General features: G+C 42.4%; 1 protein-coding gene across 3 annotated transcripts in view; it reads right to left on the reverse strand.

Annotated features, from left to right (window-relative positions):
* The window catches only part of TRABD2A (TraB domain containing 2A), an 80,840-nt gene that overhangs the window by 15,011 nt on the left and 44,049 nt on the right, over positions 1 to 21,780 (reverse strand). For all 3 annotated transcript variants that reach the window (XM_065662071.1, XM_065662070.1, XM_065662068.1), the window contains exons 3-4: positions 10,234 to 10,380; positions 7,896 to 8,070 (exon numbers count right to left, since the gene is read on the reverse strand). In XM_065662071.1, coding sequence (XP_065518143.1) covers positions 7,896 to 8,070; positions 10,234 to 10,380 — 322 coding nt within the window. The remainder of the gene's footprint in view (positions 1 to 7,895; positions 8,071 to 10,233; positions 10,381 to 21,780) is intronic.

Below are 21,780 nucleotides of genomic sequence, written 5' to 3' on the forward strand. Positions count from 1 at the left end.
TCTGTAATGTTAAGTGGCAGGCAAAGTCATTTTTCACGCATATCACAAAGTGACCTCACCCTGCTCTCATATGGTGAGCAGAGAAATATAACCCTAACCATATCTTACTGGTGAAATTTGGTAAGCCATATTGGAGGCAGTCATACCATAGCAAGCACATAGACAGCCCTCAGCTTTATGTAACCAAGATATTACCAAACCCTGTTTATAAAGGATCCTCTGCAAAACGGCAGAGAAATACCTATATAATCTGGCCACACCAGCAGTGGCAACATTCCTGCCTGAGCACCCTTGAAGAAACCTATACTTGGTAATTTCATTTGAAATTCCGGGGCAAATTTCATGACTTTGCCTCACGCATGCACACAAGTATATTTTTAAAGTACACGTTGGGATGCAGAACATGGAGTCATTTTACCCAGTTAGTGAAGTTATGAAGGGAAAAAAGGGTAGATAAAATATTTAGAATGACTCAAAGAAAGAGAAGCAAAGTGGGTGATGTGATCAACTAAGTTGCAGATTAGCTGCCTTTAGATGCCTGCTTTCTGTACACACTGTTTAAGAGGAAGATACTACTTTCAAACATGAGCACCATGCACTCATGTGGGGTGTGCTCATACTTTACTTCTCCCAGAATGAGAGGGAGGAAGTCCTGTGGAATTACACTAGACAATCTAAACAACATATGGAAAACAAGGGTAATTGATAAAGCAGCTTGGTTTCACGATTTGCCACCAAAATTAAAACAATTTCTGAAGCAGGAAATGTTTAACACTAAATCTAATGTAAATCTTCTTGCTTTTAACAGTATTTCCAAATCAGGAAAAGCTAAGGTACCAGAACACAAACTAAAAGACCAAGAGCATAGTCCCAGGAGTTCCTATTTTTACCTTTGGACAAAGTCAAACCTCCTGATAATGACAAATTAAAGCCAGAAAAATATTTCCCACTGATTATAAGGCCAAGTTTATAGCAGCTACAATAAGGGAAAATTTTACAACCTCATTTTGTAAAAAGTGAGTTACAATGAACAGCTTCTGTTCAGTCAGTCTTAGCCACTGGGGCTCCATCTGCACTGGCATACTGAGAGTTTTCCACTGCTAAAGCCTTAGGCTGGTTAGGGAAGGCAACCCTCAGGTAAGTGACTATACTAGAAGCCAGTGTTATGTTACCAGTAAGGGAAGGAAACAACCAATGCTATGTTTGAGCCGCAGGATTCACAGCCCCCTCTGCCACTGGACCTGCTCCCATTCCACGCCACTGCTTCTTTTCCAAAGGTATTAAGGACTTGAAATCCCACTAGCTTAGAACACATTTTACAAGATCAAAGTTTTCCTACTGTAGCTGCCCAATAATGGTAGCAGTGGGTTAACCCCAGCATTGATAAGAAGCTGATGATTACCAAACTGTCAGTACCTGAGCAGAAAGAGCACACAGTTGTTTGACCTGGCTGATTTTGGCAGTTGCATTAATATGATGGAACAGAAGTTTCTCTCACTAATGGAGGAATGCAAAGCTTTGCTCATTTCATGTGTCAGAGATGTCAGAAGGAGTGCCCTTCATGTGAACCCTGGGGCTCTGGATGTGGGTCCTGCCTCCACACAACATTATCTATCCCCTTCAGGGGTTGTTGTCCTAATAAACCCTGTCATTAGCATTCTGCAGACTCAAAGAGGCTACTAAGGAAAACAGTCTCAAAGCTGCTGGGTTGTATTTGGCATTCTCAAATTACAGAGGTACAGGCACACCTTCAGGGACTCGGCCTTTCCTCCCACCCAAAGAGACAAAAATGATGCTGCATTCCAGAGACAGAAGCAGCAAGTGGGCAATCAGCAAGCCCTTTGTGTCCAAGGGAGAAGCAAACTGGCCTCACAAGACTCATTTAATCTGTTCTATCCTTATGTTATCTTCCTGCCCCCTTCCTCCACTGACCCCTTTTTGTCCACTTCTAGGATCTGCCAAGATTCAGCTTCTTGTGGATTTTTTATTAGCTTCCTCATTACACTTTTCAAATCCTTTATACGAGGCATAGATAAATTTATGTTCCCTGTGTACATCCACATCTTCAGTCCTAAATGTACTAATGGCAGGGGCAAAGTTTCCATGCTGGGTTTTGAATTCCTGCTGAATTTCAACGATAAATTATTATCCCATTTACCTGGGCAACTTTCATATTCCCATGGGAGGATTTTATTTGGTTTTGTTCTACAGGTGTAAACATTTACAGAAGATAACAGAGACATCCTGCGCTTAGCACTGTTGATTATTTTTACAAACACTGGTCCTTTCTCCAACCTTTTCTTTTCTAAAGATAATAAATCCTGTGACTCTTGCATAATTTACCATCAAAAAATGCCAGATATAACAGCACATTTCAAGCAGTAACACTGAACAGCTCTGCATGGAAACAGCACCACCTAACACACCATTCAGGACAGAGACTCAGCACAATTCCAGTTTTTCCTTTTTTTTTTTTTTTTTTAATGTAGGGGGCAAATGCCTGTGGATCCAATGCATTTGGCACAGAAGCGACTAATCTCCCAGAACCCAAAGACTGCCTCAAAACCTACAGAAGTTGGAGGAAGCCATGTGGAGGACTACAGTAGACCCTAGGTGTTCTCTCTTTTCCTTGTCCAGGTGGGTAAGGTGATAGGTTACACACTCATCTTCAGCCCAGACAGGGTCAATTATGTTTCTGTTTGGATATCCAAGTTCTTTTTTCTGCATGCTTTTGGATCACATATCGAACAGCTGAGAGTTAATTTTAGTTTAGTGAGTATCAGTTGACTCAGCTGCTGGGAGGACAACAATGAAGATCTGGTACTCTTAGCTGGATTGCTAATTTGGATATTGGTTAATTAGTCTGTTCATAACAATTCCTTCTTGAAAGTCTTGTGAGCAGCAGGCAGGTAAAGACGGGAAAAAAACCAACCTGTCCCTGGAGGTTTGAACCCATATCTCTGAGTAATGCTAAATAAACACATTCATTGTTTTCTTCAGTAATTAGAAGAAATGGTAGCTGAAGAAGTTTTCAGCATCATCTTACTTTTCTTACTGTTAATGGTGGCTTGCCAACATCCACTATACTTTAAAGTTTCAGAACAATTTTTTTTTTTTCAGCAGCAGCAAAGCAAAAGAAGACCTCTGAGAGAAAAAGGAATTTGCTAGTGTTTATAAGATTAAGAGGACCAGCTTCTGAAGTTGTCATATCAACCAGTGTCTTGATGAAGTCAGTCATTTCATCCACAAGGATATAAGGCATCTTAAATCTTTCTGTACTTCTTATTCATGAGCTGGCTCTTCTGGAGTTTGTCAGCTGTTCAAAGAGGCCAAAGAGACTGGAGGGAATTTTAGCTTGGCTCCTAGAAACTCTGGCTTTACCTGAGGCCTTGCCTGTCATAATAAAGTCAGTCTCTCATGCCACTAAGTATTCATCCTCTTCCATAAAAAAAGACATGCTTTTTTTCCCCCTCTCTCTTATTCTTTATTCTTATTATTTATTTATTCTAATTTATTCTTTTCTTATTCTTTAGCCACTTCAATAGAAAGTAAACTAAAGCAAACAAGCCATGCTGATCCTGTAATAAAAGTGACCATACAGAAGCAAAGCAATCTAGCGTTGAATTTGCTGAAAAACATCAAGGGAAACAAGGAAGTTTCTACTGATACCTATAAAATGTAGACTAGATAAATGTCATCCCAGTGCTGAAAGGGCAGGAGACCTGATAACAAAGAATACGGAAAAGGCCAAGGTACTCAGTGCCATTGTCAACTTCTCTACTGGTAAAACCAACTTTCAGGTACCTCAGGTTCCTATGACTAGGGAGAAAGTCCAGGGCAAAGAAAGTTCACCCTGAGTGAGGAAGGATCAGGTTAATGAATGTTCAAAAAGACCAGACATGTACAAGTTCTGACAGGATACACCCAGAGGAACTGCAGGAACTTGCCAGTGTCACTGCAAGGCCGCCCTTAATTGTCTTTAAAAGGTCATGGCAATTGGGCAAGGTCCCTGAGGACTGGAAGAAAGCAAGGATCACTCCTATGTTCAAGAAGGGCAAGAAGAAGAATCTGGGGAACTACAAACTGGTCAGCCACACTCTATTCCTGGGGAAGGTGATGAAGCAAATTTTCCAAATGTGTTAGGGACAAGAAGATGATTGGGAGTGGTCAGGATGGATGACCTGTACAAGTAGTAAAACTCCAAAGCACAGCAAGACAATGCAGCCCTCTCTATGTCAATGTGCACCTCTTAGACAAACAGAAAACCTATAGTGTTACCTGACTAGCTGTCTATGGAACCACATGTGCTTGACTTTGGTTTAGCATTCAGATCCTGTATGCCCCTTGTACAGTTCAGAGAAATTAAAAATGCACAGAGAAGGGAGACTGCTTGTGAAAGATTATAGCTGGCTTTGACATTTCACTGCAAAAGGGAGTAGGACTGGCTTGTAACTCTAGTGCTAAAAAGGCCTGTCCACAATTAGGATAAAATACTTACTAAACCTAGTAGAATGCTGCTGGCATTACCATCTCTCTTTTCCCATACTTTCCTCAAATTCCCTTGGCTTGAAACTTTTCACGTTTGCATGTTGGCCAGAAGTAAAGATATTTTGATAGTTTCAGCAAGATCTGTTGTTTTTTAGCTTTCCACTTCTGTGCTAGCTTAAATTACTTCCAAGCAATACTAGTTCTAGAAATGTGTTCTGTGACACATATTGAACAGAATATAGGGGGAGTTTGTCTGAGCTGTTAAAATGTAGTGAAAGCACAAAATACGCTGAATCTAACAACCAAATCTATTACAGTCCAAATTACCACATTGTAATTCCATGTAAGAAATCGACATCTGTAGCCATGCAGCTGTATTAAGACCTGCAAAGAGACAGGAGCTTATTTTGCACAATGTATTACACATCTCTAAACCACATCAATCCACTTAGATTATAAAATAAATTATCAATCTTTTCTGATTTTCCCCGATTTAAAATAAAAGTACAAATAGTTGTTTAAATAACAAGAGGGGGTATTTGTAATACCACAGTAACTCACAAACTGTGACCTTGTTTGGATATAATTGATGATAAAACTGTTGTTTTCAGTGGTATTTGGCTAGTGGAAAAAAATGAACTTTCCTTACAAAAAGCCTAGCCCTTTTAAAAATAAAAAACATGGGGTGAAAAAATCTGGAAAGAAATAACTAAAGGTCTTCTCATTCTTAGAACCTGGAGACCTTTCGATATGCTACTACCATTTTAATACAGCCTAGTCCTGATAACTGATAATCAAAATGATAAATGGCAGTTTATCAACCGTTCCTGAAAGATACTTTTTCACTGATGGCCAGAAAAGAGAAAACCACAATGTGGTGATGATTATTCCTGTTCCCACAGCCTTTCTTTTTCTCCTCCTCTCCTACAGGTCACTCTAACCTGCCTTATGTAAGCACTTTCCTGGAACCAATTTCCAGTAATTAACAGCAGTACAATACTCAAGCAGTGCTCAAAACTGAGGACATTTGTTCATCTTCACTGCTTGTTAGCATAAAAACAAATATTCCATAGAATTATCTATCACGTACACCAATCTGCATAAGCAAAATGCTAAATTAGCTTGCTGGAAAACAATAAAATCAGCACTCATATTTGTAATGTGCACTCAGAAGACCTCAGAACCCTTTTCTGTGTTATATGTGATGTTACTTCTTATTTTGACAATTAAGTAAAGAAAAGAAACTTTCATGCAGTCAAACAAATGTACAATGAGGAATAGTGCTGCTGAAAGTGGGAGGCTAGCAAAAAGCATGACAACAGAGCCTGGACTATTATCCAAGACAATTAGAGACAATTTCGAAGTTAATCTAGAGTCCTCAGAGAAAACAGGTAACTTGTCTGGATTGAAAATTTTGATGTAAAAGCACAAGAAGAGCATGCCTAGTGCTTACAGATCAAGCCATGTGCATATAAGCCACAGGTCTAGGGTGTTCATACAGGCCCAAGGCTCCAGGCAGTGCTGCAGTACAGCACTGTTGCGTAAATCTTACCTCTGCTCTACAAGAAGAGGACATCAGGGGAAAAGGAAGGGCCAGTAGGGAAAAGAAAAGTAAGAGGAAGGAGGAAAGCAAGAATCTAGAAAGTCTGGTAAGGGTTTTAAGACTATCATGAAGGTTGAGAACAAGAGAATTGGGAAAGACAGAGATGTGTCCTGCTCCTTCTGGGCTCAGGGGCAGAGCTGTGCATACTAACAACAATGAAGACAGTCTGGGGCAGCAGAATGGCAAGAGAAGGAATTTGATGGGACTGGAGACAAATGACACAAACGCACCTTAAAGACATGATTTGTTCAATGCAGCTGCTGGTAAGCAGTGTGTGTATGCAAGAATGGGAAACGGCTCTCTTTTCTCAAAGATTCCTGCTCCTGGGACAGGACAAACTCAAAGTGATGCTTGCATCCACATCAGTCTATTCACATGGACTGCTCATTGCTCAGCTGTGAATCATTTTCTGGAGCTCAAACATCTGTGACTAGCCTCCTTTCAGAAAACTGGCTACTTCCGACTGATGCAACTGGCACTCAGGACTGACATATGCACTAGTCAGGAACATCAGTCTAGCAACAACAAGTGCAATCAGAACATGAGCAGTGCAATAAAGCAAAGCCCTGGTCTTAGCTTACAGACAAACATGACCAAAATCTCCGTAACTGAGCCTGCTTCTCTGCCCTTTATGGCAGAGAGTAGCACAGAGCAATGATACTGCAGGAAGATAGCACATTACAGTCTTCTTCATGCATGCCTGAACAGACATTATCAGCCGCCTTTCATTACCTCCCTGACCTCACACACAGCACGCTTGTTATGATACATTTGTAACCACAACTCTCTGCTGCGAGTGGGGAGATTCACAGAGACTTCAAATACCAATGCTTTTAGAGTGTTTAAGTAAATATTTTCTTTGCCTTGTCTAGATTTTCCATCCTAACTAAAGCAGTAGCCACTAAGGCCAGAAAAAAATCATGTGGATCCTGACATGAGCTGCAGTTCTCCCCCTTTCCCAAGGCCCATATAGCTCATGGTGGAGGGGATACTACACTTCTCTGGGAATTAGCACCTATCTTTTCAAACACTGATCTTCACTTCCCTTCCCTAGAGCTAGAACAAAGAACAGAAATCATGGCAAACCAATCCTATTTACACCCTCCACACAGCCCTAGTCTGAAGTGTGGGTGTTAACCCCACTGAGTGGGTTAACACACAACTGCTGCTGGATATGCCTATAGATTCCTGCTGGCTACTACCAGGCAGAAATTGTCAGTTCCAAAATTGGGCCCAATGCTCTGCTCCAAAAGAGTGGAAGACACAATTTCCTTGTAGCGGAAGCACAGGAAAGAGGAAAGGAGTGGCAGCAGGAAGAAAAAAGGTGAAAGTGCCTTTCCTTTCCCCTTGCATTTAATAAGCTTCTTAGACTCACACAATTCGGGATGTTACTCTTTTGGATGTGTTCTTGAAAGGTTTTTTCAAGCACTAGTGCAACCTCTGACTTGCTACCTTTCATCTCAGCTTCCTGTTTCTCCTACCTTTGGTTGGCCAGATCATAAACAAGTGTGTCCTTTCCTGTATGCATTATAGTTTGTTTAGTATCTTTGGCTATGCATATATGAAATGTCTGTAACTAATAAATATTGCAATCAATGCATACACTTGTGAGCTCTGCATCCTGAAGAAAAACAGCCTCCTACACTGAAAAAATTTTCCTACTAAGGTACAACAGTAAGCGCAAAGCTGTGTCCACCATGGTAGAAGTACTGACCCTTCTTTAAACTGAAGCAAGTACTTGCAAAAAGCTTCTAAAAGGTATGGAAAAAATGTGTTCAGGTTGAAGGGCACCTCAATCACATACCAGCTCCAAATGCAAAGAAGAAACTCTTGTCTGGGTACTCTTCCAGCAGGTCCTTCACTCTCCTGCCCATTCTCTCATTTCTCTTATAGATGAGCTCCTGACGGAAGTAGCTGTCTATCTCCTGGGCAGTAATACGTTCATGGGCTGGAAGTGTAGCATTAATGAAATTTGGGACCTAGATAGAGAAAAAAAAAAAAAATGTCTTCATGAAAGGGGCATTTATTTCACAGGCAGCCATCATGAACAGGCATTTTGCTCCATCACTGAATGTGCTGGTTGCTTTGTCCCTCAAGGCACATCCAATACAACAAAACCCAACCAAAGATCAAAAATGACTCAGCAAACTTCTAAAATGCATAGTGCTTCATTTCACTCAACATATCATTTCATAAGCCAGCCAGCTGAATTTTTTTTTTTTATGCAGAATCAAAAATATTCTCAATATGCCACACTATAGATTGAAAATCCTGATTTCTTGGCTGAAGAAAGTAAATATTTGCCCCTGGCTATCTTTAGTTACACACGTCTTCATTAAATTGTCATAGATATAACTATAATGATAATTACACTCTTCTAAGAGAGTGCTACCCCAGCCCTCAGGCTGTCAAAGAACTGGCAATTTGAACTAGTTAACAATAACATTCCCAAACTTTCCAAAAGAAGAGAACCAGATTTTGTCGGGAAAGGAAGTATGACCACCTCCAGTTCCCCTGTCCACAAGGTATCTTTTAAAATACTTGTTCTGCCCCTGGGGTCCCCAGGACGGCTGTGGCTGCACACTATCATGACCTCCTGTTAGTGGAAAGAAATGTGGGCCAGCTATCCTGGCTTTCTAGCAAGTAGCTTTGGGCATTGCAGCTATGGGGACCTCTAAGGAAAGGGCGTACAAACAGTGGTTTCTGAGGAGCAGAGCCACTAAACCAGGTACTTTCCCTTGCAAGACTGCAGCAGCAGCAGGCTCTGGAGCCACTCAGAGACTATTACCAACCGTTTTTAAAGAGTTCTTAGCCCACGCTGAGTCATCTATAGGGCAAACATGGGATCAAATACAATTTACAGAGAAGTGCTGCTTAAAAACACAGGCTGATAGTGTTGCAGACTACTACTACTCAGCTCCACTGCGAGGGATAGTACGCTGCAGTGGAGTCCCTCGTGAAATTGAAGGGCAGTTGCTCCCTCAGACATGCATGTCTTGGCAAGAGGTGTTCTCTCCAAGGAACTCGAGGCAATGTCACCTGTCTGCAGTTTGTAACACCTCAGCAGAATAGTGAAGCATCAACTGTATGCTTGTAAGGTGCTGGTCTCCTTTGAGAAGCTCTTTGAAATCAATGAATGAAGTATGCACTGTAAGAGCTAAGCAGTGTTAATTACCAGGTTGTCCTGTTCAAGGCTGGACAGGACAGGAAAGTAACAACATGCATGCAAAGCTCAGTGCCAGAGAAGCAAGGGTTAGTATGACAGTATTTCCAGCTCTAGCACTAAACCATACATACCAAAAGGCCATAAAAATGCTTATTCAGCACGGAAAGCCCAGGTACCAAAATCTACTTGTTCAGCACTGTGAGGCTAGAGCCTGTTTTCGTTGATGTGGACGAAATGTCAGGCAGCACCTTGTGACCAGAACAGAGAGACCTGATGTCTCAGCCTGAGGTTAGCTAATCTTACAGCCCAAACAGGCCAAATTGGTCCCTGCTGGGCATTTTCTTGCGGTTTAAAGATCAGAGCATTGCATTCCACGGTGCTGCTTAGGAAACCGTCTCCATAAACCAAGTCTGAGAGGCCTCAGAAGGTTTTCTTCTCCTTAACATTCAGTCTAAATCTATTTTTGCTTTGTTTCACCCCATTTCCCTTCTTTGGGCCTTGTCCACAGTACACAATCATACTGATAGGGGACATTAAAAGCTCACAACTTGGCCAGCCTTACACAAGTGTCCAAGTCACAAGTACATTTCTCTGTCACTATTTGCACAAAAAAGCCTGCTGCTGCTCTCTGTTGGCACTAAGTTTGCTCATATCTAAGCTAGCATAATTCCACAGGATCCTTAAGAAAATAAAGGATTAACTCATAGAGCTTTGACACTAAAGCAAACATGGCACTTGTCCAAAAGGGAAAGCCAGGCGCGCCTTCGCTGCTTGTGTGCAGCAAGGTGGGGGGGGGGGAGTGAGGTGATGCAGACTCTTGGGACAGGAGGTGCAGGAAAGCAGATGCGCAGGGAACCAGCAGCATGGCCTTGGCTCTTGCCTGCAAAAGGCCTAACTGACGAGAGATGAGCTTGAGACAGGGGTTAGCACTATGGGGACATGTGCATACTACAAGGGCTGCGGTGGCAAGACTCACTTGAGAAGCGTCGTGGTTGAAGATGATAGAGCTGAGGTCTCCACAGTTGTAATGCTTGATAAGGTCTTCTGTCGTATAGGGGATCTGTAAACTGCCTGCTCGGAGGCTCTCCTGCTGCAAGAGAGTCTGATTCAAAGCAAAGACCACCTGAGGAAGCAGGAGAGAGAGGAAAAGACAGAATTCCTGGTGAGTTCTCGTCTCACCCCTTGAATAGGTCACAGATACAGAGCCATCTACCAAAGGCTCTCTGCAGCTGCTCACTCTCCAGTCCACTCATCACCAACCCATGCCTCCAGGTCTGCCGGTACTCACAGCTCAGGCCTGCTCATAGGGAACTGACTCACCGCACATGACTCCAGGAGGTTTTGCCCATGAGGATTAATACAGAGGATTCAAAGGGGCAGCCTGAAATAGGGGCAATCTTGTTCCCCTAGACAACAGTTTGCTGACCACCACAGAGCCCTAGGGTCTGATTGGCTCTCATCTCCATGGCTTCTCATGGCTTCTCCTTGTTTGTACTTTTTCCTCATTTGCCAGGAACACTACTTGCTATTGTTTCCTGCTCTGTATCTCCTCCCACACACCCTGCTTGTTTCCGGCAGGAATGGCTCACCAGAGCAGGCTGGGGAAGGATAGTGGCTGCTACACTCCTGCCAGTGAAGTCTGAGGTGAGCGGCCCAGCACTATCCACCAGCTGACTGCCTCCTGCACTCCCTCCTCCTTGGCATTTGCCTGGGAATGCAAACACTCCTGTTCCCTTTGCCTCCAGCTGAACCACAGTGGCTGTCACAGCTCCTACCCCAGGCAGCCTCTCTCTTGACCAGAAAGAGAGATCAGCAGAGGTCTCCTGCAGGTGTTGCTGCTTCCCCACCTCCATGGCTCTCCCACGGCAACGGCCTGAGGGCCTCACCCAGGGGAGGCTGCCGATCCAGCTGCCTCCCTCCTGGGGCAATGCACATCCCGTGAGGATTACCGCATAAAAGGCACGGGACAGCAGCTTGCAGCAACACTAGAAAGGGGTCTCTGGAGCCAAATAGGTGACACAGCACCTCTGTACCACCCCCTTGCTACTCCAGCCACTGCAGCAGGCGGCCACTGAGCCCCAGAAAAGCAGGGAGCCAAGGAAGGACTCAGGGCATAAACTGCTGAGGCTGAGCATGGGATGCCAGCAGGCACCTGGTGGGGTGTGGAGCTGGCTACTCACCCGCAAAAGCAGCAGCTCTCCATCAACATGTAAGTAAACATCAATACAAACATCTCCACCAACAGGCAAGTAAAACACTGCAAATCTCTCTCGAACACAAGCTACCACTGATTAGCACTCCACAGACAACTCTAACAAGCCTTTCTAATACTTCCTGGCTTATTTTCTTTGTTTGTAAAAGAAGTAAGCTGAGAGATACTGCCGGGGTCTTGAAATATTTCAGAAATTACCCTTTGGGAGGGTCACTTTCCAAACTTTGGGACTCCTTGCAGCCTGATGAGGGCTCCTGGATATTTGCCTCAAATATCATCAAAAGCTTTCTGGAACTGCAGATATTCACCAACACCACGTAACTCACACACGAGTAAGCATACTCTCAAAGCACTAAGATCATGTGAACCAAATTTTGGGAGTACAGGACAGGGCAGATATGGGAATGAACAGGGGCAACTTGCCTTTCCCTAGCACAACAACCCATCTCCTACAGAAAGATGCAGGTCCCACCAAACTTGGAATCATGCTATCCTCACTACAACTAGAGTGCCTGTCTATATCCAAACCACTGTGTATTTAACTGAATATGAAATCACATGACTTAGCATTAGTTCTGGAAGGCTGTTCATGAACAGCAACATTCACTCCCATCTCATGTTTTTTAAAAAAGGAAGAATTTACTTTATTGGTAAAACTGTACCTGATTACAGTACCTGATTACACTCAGTCAGGTAAGTCACATCAAACTACTAACCAGTGGCTGTCTTGCAAAGGAACTCTGTTTAATTTGGAAGTAAATTAAGCAAAAAAAAATTGAAACCACTTCATGTCTGAATGGAAGTTTGTATATAGACTGGGGTTTATTGTACCCTGAAGCCATCATTTGCCATTTGCTCCACTTCCCATACAGAGAAGCTCTAATGGATGTTAATGACCAGATGAGATTCACTGGGAGACAAACCAAATCCATGCTGGAAAATATGGAATTCCTACAGCCAGGACTGCTATGTTATACCACGAAAGTCTTTCAGGTACAATCAGTTCAGCCAAAAACACTTTCATGGAAATGGTTTATTTTGTAAGTTATAAGACTAACATCGCAGCATCTGCTGGGACAACTTACCATTAAAGCAATATGGCCCGTTCTAGACTCAGCAGACTCTGAAACACTGACCAGTCAGCTCCTGTCCATAGGGCAGGAATAACACCTGTGATGGTCACCTAAGCTGGTCAGGTAGTGCTGCCTCAATGTAGAGGAAGCACATCAAAGAGGTTTTGCAGTCTTTCCCGATTGATTTTCATCTGAACACAAATCAGTGGAGGGTAACCAGTTCCTGTGGAGAAAACACCAGCCTGCTGAGTGAGACATGAGAACAAAGCAAATATTCCTCTCTTTGCTATACTCCTACAGCCTGTACTCCTGCTGTCACTTGCTCTGCATGCTGCCCTCTGCTCCACGCACATCTCTTCCCTCCTGTGCTTCAGGTGAAACATATTCAGTCTCTTCTCCAAACAGGCCTGGCCCCATTCATAGCAGACAGGTAGAGCCACACAGGCATCTTCCTTCCTCGTGCCCAGCCACTGGCCTTAGGAAATTAGCACACAGTAAACTACAAACAGATCAAGAAGTCTGTCTCAAGAGTGTGGCTTAAAACTGCACTTACTACCTGCAGTTACAGAACTACCATGCGCATTTACACAGAAATAGACGCAACTTGTCCCTCTTCCCCTCATACCTATAATCTTACTGCCAGCATGTCACAAAGCTGTCCGGCTGAGGCAGCTTTGGCAGGGAGTTTGTGTGGAGCTGCAAGGGCTGTTTTAGCTGGCATGGCAAACTTCAGAGGGCTGTTCCTCACCAGATCAGACTTCCCCATGAGCAATGTTTTTCTCCACCTGGATCTAGACTTATACATCCTTTCACTGTACATAGCTAGCACCTGAGAAGGAGGTCACAAAAGAACCACATGAAGCCCACTCAGAGGGAGGACTTTCACCTTGGCGCTATGAGGGACAGAGGTGGCTTCAGCTCCTTTGGTGACAGCAGCAGCAGCTCAAGTCCCTCTCTACCATTCAAGATCACAGTCCAGGGACTGGGAGCAAGAAAAGTCAAGATATAAAATGGGCAGAATTCAAAAAAGCATCAATGTCCTTGACAATTATCCCCCCCTAATGAGTTATGGTAGCTTTGCATAGATGTACAACAGGAGATGCTGTTGCCAAAAATACTCTCCACATGAGCTGGTCTCAACCGAATGGAGGCATTCGCTGGAGGGGAATCATGGCACACCTACTGAACTACACAGGATTAGTATTTGGCATCAGTGTGTGCGTACAGCCTCTCAAGGGAATGTGATAGCTGTATCTCTCCATTTCTGTAACTTCTTGGGGGAACTGTAACTCCCCAGCAGAAAGAGAAGAGGTCTGAGGGTAAAGAAGGAGAAGGTGTTACTTAAAGCTGTGCCCTGGTGAGAAGGTTATCTTCGGTACATAGTAATGGATAAACACTGTCAGAATGTCAAGAGAAGGAAGATTCCTGAACCTACTGTTCTTAAAGGATTTAATTTGTTGAGGTGGATCTTCAGAAGTTGATAATTCTTATCAATTTCTCAAAGAAAACATTAGACTAGGTGCAAAGCAATGCTTAAGGAAAACCACAGCCAAACTCTGCGGATCGGTTCCCAGTCTTGTTTACCAGATGTGAAAAGCTGAAGAAAGTCAACAGAGCATGAGAAGCAGGGACCAGATGAGCAGCAGATCTGCAACTGCTGTATTTGCTTGGAACAAACATTGCTTGCCTTCTAGCTCCCCATTCAATCCTGCAGTCCTTTCATTTCTAGTAAGTCCAAAAAGTAAAGGAGACAACAGAAAAGAAGGAAAGGTTTAATGAGAATTTTTCAATTTTGCTTAAAAATCAGAAACAAGAATTTGCACTGAACTGTGCTCCTCCAACAGGTGGTACAGAAAGTATTCATCTGTCTTCCAGGTATCTCTTGCATTGCACTGTTTTACTAATACCAAAATCTTTCCTGTGTTGGGATCCATAGTAATCACATTCATCATCCTTGCAAAACTATTTTTCCTTACTTCACCCCCCCACCCCCAGCAATTCTAACTCTACTCTGCTCCATTAAGTGTATTCATACTAGCATCAAAGCATCTCCTGAAAAGATGTATTCGGAGAACAAAAGTAACAAGTTTATTAGAAAGGGATTTTTTCCTCCCACCTCCCATTTCCACTGTGATCTCTCTGTCTTCCCCCAGCCCTCTCCCTTTTTGTACTGTGGAAAAAATCGATTAAGCTCTCTTGGTATACATATTGCTGCAAGCCTCATTCTCCTCCTGGAGATTTCTTCAGCTGTCAGGGGACACTTGTCCCCTTTGCTAGCATTGTTGGAGTGGCCTGCTAGGCTAAGGGGGTGGGGAAAAGGGGGTTAGAGCCCAGCAGATGCCTTTTTTGTCAAAGACAAAAGACCCCCTGCCACCCTCTCCACTTTTCAGCACTTTCATCCACATTGGATCAAAGTGCTATTCTGCATATGAAAGGAACCTGGCATTATGTGCCTCAAATTAGCCTATCGCCATCCCGCTAGCCTCCAAGTCTTCCTAACAAAAGCGCTCACATCTGTTCCATCATTTGCCTCATCTTCAGGGTTTGTTGTTTTTTTTTTTTTTTTTTCCTCTCTGCTCTCAGGTTTTGAGGGCCATTCAGCCCCTTGAATTACAGTCTGGGGGAGCATCTTCCTTGCTCTGGGATCGCTCAGCCGGACAATTTGCTTTTAATTGTCTTAAGGAATCATGGGCTGCTTTTGGGCCATTCCCAGTGACTAACTGCATCCATTATGGCTTCCATTCAGCCTCTTGAGCCAATTCTTCCCCTTGTCTTCCTCCTTCTCAAAAGCGTGTTTCTCTCCTTGCTCTTCACCTGGAGGAGACCATTGCTTCTCTGGGCCAGCGAACACCATTGCCCCAAATCAAAGCGAGCCTCAAATCAAAGGCATCATGACTATGAAAGTCAATAATCTTCCTTTCTCATGATAATGGTTCAGCAGCCAAGTGCTGAGAAGAAAGTGGGATTCCTCACTTCAGTGTGACTCAGCTCCTTAGATGTCCAATGCTTGCATCTCAGCTGCCTTCGAGGCAGAAAGTTGAGACTGGAATTCTCAGAGCCTGGAAACCTGAACTCATCTGAATGAATGGTGATGAAACCTGAACCTGAGACACAAGGAATCCTGCAAACACCAGCCTGCACACACAGGCAGGAGAAATCCGATTTTGACAGGGGCTAAGGATACCAATAGGAGATTTAACTCACCATCTGCAGCTTCTAGAGTAGCCAAAGGCACTCGCAGGGCTCTTGCAGCAGGTGAGATGTTCCCTCTGGCCCCTGCAACAAGCTTTTATAAAGAAGAGAGAAAAAGGAAGCAACTTCCCAAACTTGGAAGACTTTTGTGAGAAAGATTGGATTCAGGTAACTAGAAGAGACATGTTATCCAACAAACTCACCCAGAGGACAAGAGACAAACAGTAGAAGTTATTGAAACAAAAGGAAAAGGAAACTATTCTAGGCTATCTACCAGCTACAATTTTCCCATGGGCTTGGTTTTATTTACGGCTTTTAGTTCTGAAAAGCCAGCATACAAGCAAAGGGAGCATCTCTTCCCTAGCATGATCATCTAAGGCACTTAGACAACACTCTGCACCAAAGCAGACATAAAGATGCTGACAGAGGTAGTGGCAGTGAAGAATTTGATCTTTGGTCTGCTGACAACAAATCCACCTGGTGCTAAATTCTTGGAGTGTGTTTTTCCAGAACCAAACAAAAAGACACTCCGAAATTTTTGGTTGTTATCTGAGATTTATATCAGAAATACACAAGCCAACCCTTCTCTAACTAGGAGCTACAAAAACAAGGGACTTTCAATAATTTATCAGGCACTTTTGAAGCAGTGAATGAATTTATCATCCTTCTCTTGATACAGGAGGAGGGTAGATAAGGCTGAATAAGAGGAATACTGCTTATAGCACTGCTAGAAGTGCAACTCATCTACTGCATTAATACATAGCCTCTCATCTGAGTAATTTACACTGATTTACAGGCTTTTATGTTTCCAGTGACAGCAGAAGTAAACACCCCACTATGTGTTAAATGTGGAATAGCTGTGGAATAGATTGTTCCTGTTCCACAGGCCAGCTTGCACTTCACAGCTAGACACCTCCCTGACCTTGCTTGGACTTACTCCAGTCTTTCTGCAGGGCTGTGTGACCATGAACTTGCTGCTGCACCTTGTCCCTGAGAGATCTTCATATAGGTGCTCACTGGGGTTCTTCCTCATACTGCAGAAATGCCTGAAGCTTTCATGAAGTTCATCCTTGTGCAGAAAATCTGTGCTTTGTGCTGGAAATGAACTGGTGATGCATGTTTGCATTTTACCAGAGAAGGATCAAACTTCTTTTTTTTTTTTTTTTCTATTATTATTCCATCTTTGTGAAGGAGCTTGTAAACAGATACATTTTTACTTCATCAAACAGAACTAGGGACCAGCCAGGTTTCTACAGCCCTGAACCAAAGTTCAAAGCAAATGAATGGACTTTCAACACAAGATATTTATAACTCCTGCATTGCTGCATTGCTCCTGAACTCAGGTCAAGCTCAGACATGGGAACAATTAACCAAATTCAAAAGAATTACTAAGAATACCAGATTTCTCTTAGGGTATGCCCACTTTCCAATTTACAGGACTGTCTAACTAGTATACTAGTAGTAAGGGTTTCTTTTGCATAATTATCTATTTTACCAGACACTTAACATACCCACCTCAAAATTGTATTAAAAGAATAACAGTTGCAAAGCAAAAACTTTGAAGCTAGAATTCCTTGGGCTTAGACTGGATATACTTTTAAATTGCAGCATCTGCATTGAATATTTTTCACTGTCCTCTCTACCACAGGCCATGCATAACTTAGGACTAAACCTAACCGTGGCTTGTCAAGTTGAAAAAGACTGTATGCTTTAGAAATGCAGAACACTGAAGTTTGCAACAACTATCACCAGGTTTTGTGCATCTTTTTTTTTTTTTTGGAATGGAATAATTCAGAAAAGCAACTTTTCATTAGCTTGAGTGCTTCTCCCTTTCTGGAAAATTGATGTACATTACTTGCATAATTCACGTAAGCATGAGCAAATCAAGACTTAATAAACACTCTAGCCTTGCAATGTGATGAATGAGATCAGATAGTTATCGTATGCCTTTTGGTTACCATGCACCAAGATACTTTGGATTTTCTTGAAGTTCTGCCAGCTGGGAAAGCATGTTCAGTATAAAACACTCAGCATTGATAAAACATTTTTTTCTACTCAACAGAACAATTAAGCCAGGAGTCTGTCTGCTGTTCTAAACAGAACAACTTTGAATCACTGTTTATGTGAAAAGTAACTTGGAGCAACTTTAAGAGAAAATTCATGCTTCAAATAGAGCACAGCAGAGCGAGATGACCTTTCCAAGATACACAGGTGAAGGGAAGAGTTTACATCTGTAGTAGACTTGCCAAGAAAAACCTCAAATGAGAACTGCTGAGATGGTCTCTAGCTGGTTTCAGGCAGGCAAAGGTTGGACCCATGAAAACCCACCTGCTGCCAACACAATCAGTGAAATGCTGGGTGTTCAGCACTTTCTGAAAGGTAGGCTGTTTATTGTTAACAAGTATCTGGGTTTTCTTGTTTACTTTGTTTTTCTCTTTCAGTTTGTTCCTGAAAGGGATTATTGCACTCCAACAAGTACTCCTTAGGGTGACTGTCTAAGTTCAACTGATTTGCAAGCAATCTCACAGACCAAGTAAGCTATTGCTTACTTTGTAAGTCAAGAAAGCCATGGTGTATCTCTAAACTCATACCCTTCGCATCAACTGAACAGAGATTTCCAAATCATCTCAGTTAATAGTGTGAACAGCAGTCCCAACAATGAGCTAACCCAGTGTTCTTCAGTGCTTTTGAGCCCTAAGATAGTCAAATAATTTTTTTGAGGGCCAGGGCAGGCCACATTCCCCACAGCAGCTCCAGCACATGGTCACATGCACTCACTGTCAGGGTCAGTTTCCTGGATAAACCTTTGTACAAGGACCCCTGAGAAAACCAGAGGTATCTGCCAAGAGCTCATCATTTTCACAAAGTCACTAAGATTACAAAAGTCTGACTGTTAAGATTAAAATGGCCTAAGATAAGCAGGAGGGCTCTGCAGTATGACAAAATATGGTGTTAAGAAGATAGCATGGCAAGATGTATATGGTGGGCATGTTACACTTTGGCCTTGGAAAGGAACACTTTGGTAGTCTTCCTGAGCTAGGGAGAGCAATGGTTTTGCAGAAGTTAAGCTGAAAAACTGTAATGCAACTGGTAGCAACCCAACCAGCAACTCCATGCATGGAAAGATGCAAGAATATATTAGCTTAACATCTGCAACTTTCAGCACCAGAACAAAAAGCTCTGGTGCACTCAGAATTATGCAAAAGATTTTAAAGGCATAATGGGATGTGAATCATCATTTTCCAAATCCAATTTTTGAAATAGCATACAAACAGTATTGTACAACAGCAGTTGCTTGCTGAATATCTGCTAAGACTATGACAGAAACAAAACAACAAGCAGGTATCAAGTGAACAAAATTTAAGCAGCTGAACTGTTTATCCTCCCCAAGCTGGGTAAATTCTGACAAGCTGACTTTAGACTAAAGGGGTCTTTCCCAGGAAATTACAAGTGATTTAATTCTAATTTTTTTTTTTTTTTTTTTTGAAAACAAACCCTCCAGAACATCTACACAGCACAGGCATGAGGTTTGCACTTTGCACTCCAAAAAGTCTGGTCTGAAAACTTCAAATTTGAATGAGAACACCGCATATACAAACTCTTGGGTTAAACTTCATTACTATTATCCACCCCAAATAACTTGTATAAAGATGCCTCCCTCCTGCCTCATTACATATTTACATATCATTACTAATGTGCATCTTCTGTATGTCAGGCAACATCTACTAGAACTCCTTATGCTCATGTCTCTTCAGTTAAAATCTGAGATGCAGGTCCTTAAGTCATGTGTCTGTGCAGCGTTGTGGCACTGGATTAATGACAAAAGAGTTCAGAGATCACCTCACTCTGGATTGTGACACAATATATTACGAAAAGAAGGTACCCATCCCTTCAAATACACTATGTGCCCCCATCAATAAGGCTCCTATTGGGTGTTTTTTAAATATATGAAAGTATTCAAACGCTACCCCTAAATTAATATAAAAGAAAAATAAAGTCAGCAGTGAGAAACTTGTGTCAAAATCCAATACATAGAAGAAACAAACCCTTTTATTAATAAGCTTCTACAAATCCCTCATTTTACCACACCAGAAAAATGCTGCCCTGCCATCTTCATCTTTAACCTTTCCAACTAGAAAAAACTCTTGAGACAAAACTGCCTCCTTACAACAGGACATCTGATACTTGCTACCCTGCAGTGTATCATTCCCAAATAGGAAAACAATACACTTTTACAACAGTCATTAATAGTGAGGGACCCCACTAGACTGGCTCATGTCACAGCTCAAAGGCAGCTCAACCCAGCCCTTCTCAAAGACTACACACAACAGTAGGCCACAATACACAATGCATCCCCATGTTGGTATGTTTTCCACCGCACACTATCAGTATTATGTTTCTAAATTGGTTCTCATTCACCTTTCAAAGCAGCTGTAGCTCCAAACCTACCCTTCCTTTCTAGTAGTTACCCTTTTCCTAGCAGTATTCATTTGCTTTTTCACCCAAGCTCATCTTCGGGTTTTTTTGCCTCCTTACATATGAGCTGGACAGGGAACTCAGTGAAGACAGAGAAATGCCAATATTACTTCTTCCCCCATTTTTCCAGACATAGCAATATTTCAGCTTGGAAGAAAAGCTCACAACAGCCCTGATGGTGTAGGAATCTTCCTAGACATTACCCTAAGAACACTCATCCAAAAAATTACTCATCAGCCAATACGAGACATGAGCTGCTCTCAACAATGCTGGTCTTCTAGGCTTTACACCATTCAAACAAATAAACACAAACCTACCAGGACAACACAGATTTCCGGTTCAGAACATATCATACTTATTATGTTGTAAACACACTTGATGTTGAAAGTTAATTCACATCCACATCAAACAAACATTTTGTTAGGGAGCCGTACATAGAAGAACATCTGTTCATGACAGATAAAACAGGGAATGAGATCACTATGCCTCAGAACAGCATTTCAAACTCTTCTATAAATCAAAAAAAACCCCAAAACTCTGAAATGGGGTCAAGCCCCCAGAACCTGCTGAGCAATTTGGGATTTATGAAATAGGAAACTTACATTTCCCATGAGGTTTCAGAAGTCCCTGGAAGTTTTGTATATCAACCCCACTGTAATCTCTGTAAGCTCAGTGGAGATCTATAAACTCCTGTGGTTACAGAGGTGAATTCCAAGGATAAAGAACATTAAAGCCTTTTGTCATGTGCATGCACATTACTGTCCAAAAAATTCAGTCATAACCAGGTACGGATTTCCAGCTGAGCGGTGCAGCAATTAAGAGTAACACTCCTACTAGCATCTCATTTTGTTTCTGCTCTCAGTCTTGCACTCAGAAACAGGATTTCACACCATATGAGCACATTGAGCTGGTTCTGATACATTGGCTGAAGCCTCTCTTCCTGCTGCACAAACCTGAGCTCTATATAAGAGCTTATATATAAGCTTTTTTCTTTTTTTTTTCTTTTCTTTTTTCTTATATATAAGCCCCTTCCTTTACCATGCCAAGCCCCTTATTCCAGACTTTGTCTTCCCCTTCTGCTTCTTTGTGTGTGACCTGTTTGCATTCAACTTGATTTCATGACAAGCCAACTAAGCCCCAGAATCAGTGAAAGTGCCCTTGTTGGGCTGGAGACCAAACAACATCAGCCAAAACTCGCTCAAACGCTCCCAGTTTTTTGCTGGCCCAAAGGTGGGGAGGAGAAGGATGGGGTTCATTCCTGATAGTCACATTCTAGGTGCTCATACTCACATGCTAGCTGCCATCACATTTGTTTTTTATAACTAGGCTGTCCATACCTCCCAGAATCTATGGGAATAGGTGTCAGTGTTTCAATATCAAATTCAAGTTGCAAAGGTGACATATCAGATTATTTTAAAAAGACAGTATAAATGCCAAGTGACCAGAAGCACTGAGGAAGGAAATGCTCCCACACCCATCCTTAAATGGTTAGAGTGAGATCAAAGGGAGACAACTCACTCCTCTGGAATGTCCTCTGGTCAGTATCAAAGCTTAGTACCAAACCCAGTAC

The sequence above is a fragment of the Lathamus discolor genome, chromosome Z (genome assembly GCF_037157495.1).
Source record: "Lathamus discolor isolate bLatDis1 chromosome Z, bLatDis1.hap1, whole genome shotgun sequence".
Taxonomy (NCBI): domain Eukaryota; kingdom Metazoa; phylum Chordata; class Aves; order Psittaciformes; family Psittacidae; genus Lathamus; species Lathamus discolor.